Source organism: Octodon degus, unplaced genomic scaffold, assembly GCF_000260255.1.
Source record: "Octodon degus isolate 3935 unplaced genomic scaffold, OctDeg1.0 scaffold00011, whole genome shotgun sequence".
In the NCBI taxonomy this organism is placed as follows: domain Eukaryota; kingdom Metazoa; phylum Chordata; class Mammalia; order Rodentia; family Octodontidae; genus Octodon; species Octodon degus.
The window spans coordinates 12,925,017-12,930,731 of NW_004524587.1; the positions used below are offsets into that span (position 1 = coordinate 12,925,017).

At 38.0% G+C, this 5,715-nt stretch overlaps 2 protein-coding genes across 2 annotated transcripts in view; both read right to left on the reverse strand.

Moving 5' to 3' along the window:
• The window catches only part of LOC101573528 (U3 small nucleolar RNA-associated protein 4 homolog), a 27,605-nt gene extending 25,126 nt beyond the window's left edge, over positions 1-2,479 (reverse strand). Inside the window, exon 1 of the mRNA XM_023709195.1 lies at positions 2,393-2,479. The gene's annotated coding sequence lies outside the window, so the exon portion shown is untranslated. The remainder of the gene's footprint in view (positions 1-2,392) is intronic.
• Positions 818-5,715, reverse strand: part of LOC111815089 (U3 small nucleolar RNA-associated protein 4 homolog) — a 16,242-nt gene continuing 11,344 nt past the window's right edge. Inside the window, exon 4 of the mRNA XM_023709333.1 lies at positions 818-883. Within this exon, the coding sequence (XP_023565101.1) occupies positions 818-883 (66 nt within the window). The remainder of the gene's footprint in view (positions 884-5,715) is intronic.

Sequence of the window (5,715 nt, forward strand, 5' to 3'; positions counted from 1 at the left end):
AGTAGGTGCTTTAGACCACTGAGCCATCTCTCCAGCCCCTAAAAGATTTTAAAAAGTAGAAGAAAGAAGCAATATCTAAATACAGTACTAAAATTCAGATAAAGAAAATGGAAACAAATTTACAAATTAATTACAAAAAATTTTCCCTAGAAACCAGATTATGTGGTACACATCTATAATCACAGCACTCTGGGGGCAAATTCAAGTCCAGCCTAGGCAACTTACTGAAACCCAATCTCAGCATAAAATAAAAGATGAAAAAGGAGCTGAGAATGCAGCTCAGTGAGAATGTCTTAAGTTCGATTTCTAGTATTTTTTTTTTTTGCGGAACTGGGGATTGAACTCACACCCTTGCGCTTGCCAGGGAAGCACTTATTCTACTGAGCCATCTCCCCAGCCCTCAATTTCCTGTATTGAGAAGAAAAAAAAAAAATTTCCTAGAACTGAAAGACATGAGTTTTAGATTAAAAGAACTTCCTAGGTGTCCAGTACAGATTCACACACTAAAAAATAGACCCAAACTATAAGAAAACCAATCTCTAAACTTTAGGATGATAAAGATAAATGTCTGGGCTGAAGCTCAGTGGTACAACACGTGCCTAACATACATGAGGCTCTGGGTCTGATCTCCAGCACTGCAAAATAGGAGTAAATAAATAAGTGAAGCACTCAAAAGTTCCCAGCAAACAAACTCAGGTCTCTCTATGTACAACAGATGAATTCTCACAACAGTGTCAGATTTGTTAACATAAATACAGAATCCTATGTAACAGAGATGAAAGGGAACCTACTGACTGTGATAAGACGAATTCAGACTTTACAGCTGGCAGCGGCTCAGAATTGCTGAGCTACATGAGAACAAGTCAAAAAGGTCTGGGGGAGACTTATTCAAAAACAAAAAAGCAGCATGAAAAAGCAGATGTATTCCACGAAAATTTATACAACTGAAAAAATCTGAGGATGTGTGGGGGTCGTTATTAAACAAAAAGTACACAGAAAACTAATTTACTGTGTTAAGAGAAGTATTTATACAGTCATAATAGGGGAAACACTGACTAATAATCTGAACAAAGTTAAACATTAGCACACAAGAAAGATCAGAATGTGGGGTACTTCTGCCAAAAGATAAAAAGAGGACTCTGCTGCAGAAGTCAATAAATAATAGTATAAAAACTGAAAAAATCAAAATATAGCATTTTCAGTATGCTACATACAGCACAGAGATAAGTACCAAAAGAACCTGGGAAGTAGTGATTGCTTTTGAGTGGGAGAGAAGAGATACAGGTGGACACCAACTTTTTGTGTAATAAAACTTAAAAGAATTCTTTATATACATGTATAAAGAATGCTAACAAATTTAAAAACCTTAAGCATTGAAGAAAGGTAGAGGAAAAATGTGTCTGACATATTTTGTCTTCCTATCTTGGAAATACAGACACGGCTATATAGTAAGGTGAGGAAAACTTCATTACCAGAGATACTATTAGCCAATTTTCCAAACTAAAGAAAGAAAAAAACTTGAAAGAAAATATCAGGTGGGTAGGGGAGATAGCTCAATGGCATAAGCACCTGCCTGGCAAATGCAAGGTCATGAGTTTGGTCCCTGGTACAAAAAAAAGAGAAAAAGACAAAACAGAAAACACCACCACCACCACCACCACAACCCCCCCCCCAAAAAAAAAAAAAAAAAAAGAATGGGGGCCAGGGAGATGGCTCAGTAGAATAAGCGCTTGCCCGGCAAGCTCAAGGACCTGAGTTCAATCCCCAGCTCCAAAAAAAAAAAGAATGTTTAAAATAAAAAATTTGTCTTATTTTCTAATCTCATATCTCACTAATTATACTACCAGGATTTATGTTCCATTTTTACCAAGAACTGGAACATACAAATAGGTCTTCTTTCTTTTTTTTTTTGCCATAATTTTATTCATAAACAAATAGCAATGAGACAGTTTCAAATCAAAATTCATCAAGGGATGAGCCGCCACATATCTTTTCTCATAGATGCCCTCAACCTTTTTTTTTTTTTTTTTCCGTAACCAGGGATTGAACTCAGGCCCTTGCGCTTGCCAGGGAAGCGCTTATTCCACTGAGCCATCTCCCCAGCCCACAAATAGGTTTTCTAATGGTCATTCACATTTAATGTAATATTAATTAAAGATGAATTCTATTTTGAATTCTTATTATGATGAAAACACTGCATCCTACCAAACAACTAAGATTTCCCTATAGGAAGCAATAACAATCTAAGAAAAATAAAATTCCAAGAGGACATCAACAGAAGGCTAAGGGCAGGTTAGGCCTTCAAGGTCACTGAAAACATGACAAAGAGTAAAGCTTTTGGAACCCATCTGACAAAACCCCACATTCTGAATGAATTGAGAAAAACAGTCACCTGATTTGACATCAAACACACTAATGTAGTCTATGGAGCCTGCTGCGATGTGGGTACCAGAGGGATGCCAGCTGAGACTCAGGATGCGACCTTGGGATGTGTACAACAAAAAGAGAAAGGCATACACATCAATATACAGAAAGGGTAATCACAATTACTTACAGAGCTAGTTCCACAGACTTAGTTCTTTCACCCACCTCACCCCTGTGAAAGATTATTTTATAACATGAGAAATATGCACAATCAAGTGTTTGATCCTAACTTTAATAATATATAAGTGGTAAATGGGAGTGTAAACAAATACAATTTTTTGTGGGTGATCTAGTAATAACCAATAATTGTACTACAAATTGATCAAAGAGAAATTCTTGCATGAATATCCCAAAATATGTATATAGTCATGTACTAGTGACACTTCCATCACTGATAAAACTACCTATAAAATGGTGGTTGTATAAGATTATATCATCCAATGACATAGCCATCAGTTAGTAAAAGCACAACTCATGATGTTTGTGTAATAAAATTAACTACATTTTTCAGGACACACCCGTTAAGCAGCATATAAAGAATTTTCATTGTAGCCAGGCACTGTGAGACATGCCTATATCCCTAGCACTTGGGGAAGCTGAGGCCAGCCTACTACATGGCAAGTTTAAGACCAATCTGAGGGACTGGGGAGATAGCTCACTAGAATAAGTGCACGCCTGGCGAGTGCAGGATCCTGAGTTCAATCCCTGGTACCACAAAAAAAGAAAAAAAGGGCTGGGGAGATAGCTCAGGAGGATAAATACTTGCCTGGCAAGCTCAAGGGCCTGAGTTCAATCCCCGGTTCCAAAAAAAAAAAAAAAAAAAGAAAGAAAGAAAAAGACCAATCTGAACTGTATAAGGCAGTGGTGGCCAATGCCTGCTGCAAAAGCTGTTTGTTATTACTGAAAGCTCTAAAAAATGCACCATCCCTAATATAGGGGAATTCTTTCTCAAAAAAATAAAGACAAAAAGTCAGACATGGTAATATACTTATAATCGAAGCACTCTAGCTTGCAAGTTTGAGCCCAGCAGAGGCAATTTTATAAGACTCTGCCTCAAAAATAAAAAATTTTAATAAAGGGGGGCCAGGGAGATGGCTCAGTAGAATAAGCGCTTGTCTGGCAAGCACAAGGGCCTGAGTTCAATCCCTGGTTCTGCCAAAAAAATCTTAACGAAGGGCTGGGGATTTAGCTCAATGCAAAGGCCCTGGGTTCAATCTCCAATAATGCATACAACAACTGAAAATTCACTTTCTTTCATACCAGTAGTGGTTGTAGCAGTTAAAAACATTAATATCCCTCAACAGGAATTTCTAACTTATGAAATACATAAAACACAGTATGTAGGCTGGCATAATGACATGGAAAAATATCCATATCAAGTAAAAAAGCAAGCTGAAAACAAGTGCAAGAAGTCCTCTGTGTATATATTTTGTATCAATACATTTTTAAAAGTTTAGAAGATTAGTTTCAAAAATGTTGCTTTCTGAGTAGAAAATATTTTTGTTTTATACATTAAAAAAAAAAGCATCCTATTAACTTAGTATTTAAAAATCCCAAAACAGGACTGGCAAGATAGCTCAGTGGACTAAGTGCCTGCTGAGGCAAGCTCAGGGACCAATTCCTGGTACTGCATGTCTCCTGGTACTGCAGGTCACTCCGGCCCCGCCCCTAGGCATGCTAAACCCACGACCAAGTCTGGGCATGGTGGCGCACGCCTGTAATCCCAATGCTGGGAAGGCTGAAAACTGGAGGATCACTACAAGTCCAAGCTGTGTAGTGAGACTGTACCAAAATAAATAAATAAATAAATAAATCCTAAAACATACTAAACAATAAAAAAACTCATTTGCAGAGGATAACTACTAATTGACAGAGAAAACACACACTATGGTTACAATACTCTAGAAGGATAAGTAAAAAGCCCACTTGCAATTTTTGTAACGTTTCGCCAGAGCACAATCATGTCCATTCATTTCAGTATTTCCCATGGCTCCTTTTGTGCTGCAAAATCTACAATATTTACTATCTAATCCTTTAAAGAAACCATTTGCCAACACACATTTTATTTATTTATTTTTAAAATTTATTTATTTTATTTTTGTGTGTGTGTGGCCAGCTCAGCCCACCAGGGGGTGGGGCTGGCTGACATGTGGTGCTGGGGGACTGAACCGTGGTCCCTGTGCTTTGCTAAGCTTGTTCTAAGTAGGTGCTTTAGACCACTGAGCCATCTCACCAGCCCAACACACATTTTATAAGCTGCTATCAGTCAAGCCCAAATAAAGCCCACGGATGGGCAACTATTTATAAAACTTTCTCATTCAACTTTAATGACTAATACGATCAAGCACAGTTACTGGCCAAGTGTGGTGGCACACACCTGTGATCCCAGCTACTGCATAGGCTGAGGCAGGATGACTGCAAGTTCAAGGCCAGCCTGCACAATTTAGCAAGACCCTGTATCAAAAAATAAATAAGTAAATAAATTTTAAAAAGGCTATTGAGGGTTATAGCTCAGCTCTACACTATTTTCCTAGCATGCCTGGGGACCTAGTTCAATTCCCAAAACAGCAAAAAAAAAAAAAAGGGCCATAGTGCCTAATGATGAAATTCAGGTTTCAAAACTTCATGTACACTTGTTAAAACATCACAAAAGGTTGATTGTGATGGTGCACCCCTGTAATCCCAACACTAAGGAAGCTAAAGCAGGAGGACTGCTGTGAGTTCAAGGCCAACCTGGGCTACAAAGTGAATTCAAGGCCAGCCTGAACTATGTAGTGAGACTCTGTCCTCATCCCCCTTACCAATCACAAAAGCCAGGCGTGATGACGCACACCTATAATCCCAGCACTTGGGGGCTAAGGGAGAAGATCACTGTTCAAGGCCAACCTGGGCTAAATACTGAGTTCAAGGCCACCGTGAACTGCACATAACAGCCTGTCTCAAAAAATCAAACCCAAACCCAAACAAAATAAAACAAAACAACAACAAAAATTTTCCAAAAGGAAGTAATAACCAAGAAACTGACTTTCATAGAAATATTAGTTTTCCTAGTTTGGATTTTCGCTTTTCTGAATTATAACCAGGTAATCAAAAGTATGCTACACAATGGGGTGGCTTCTAGCATACTGCCTGTACTCACATAAAATTAGCATATGGACAAAACATTACCTGAAGCTAGAGGAAAAAAAGCCCATCCCCAGTGGCACAGAAATATAACTTCTTTTTTTTTTTTTAAATTTTTTTTTACATTTATTTATTATGTGTGTGTGTGTGTGTGTGTGTGTGTGTGTG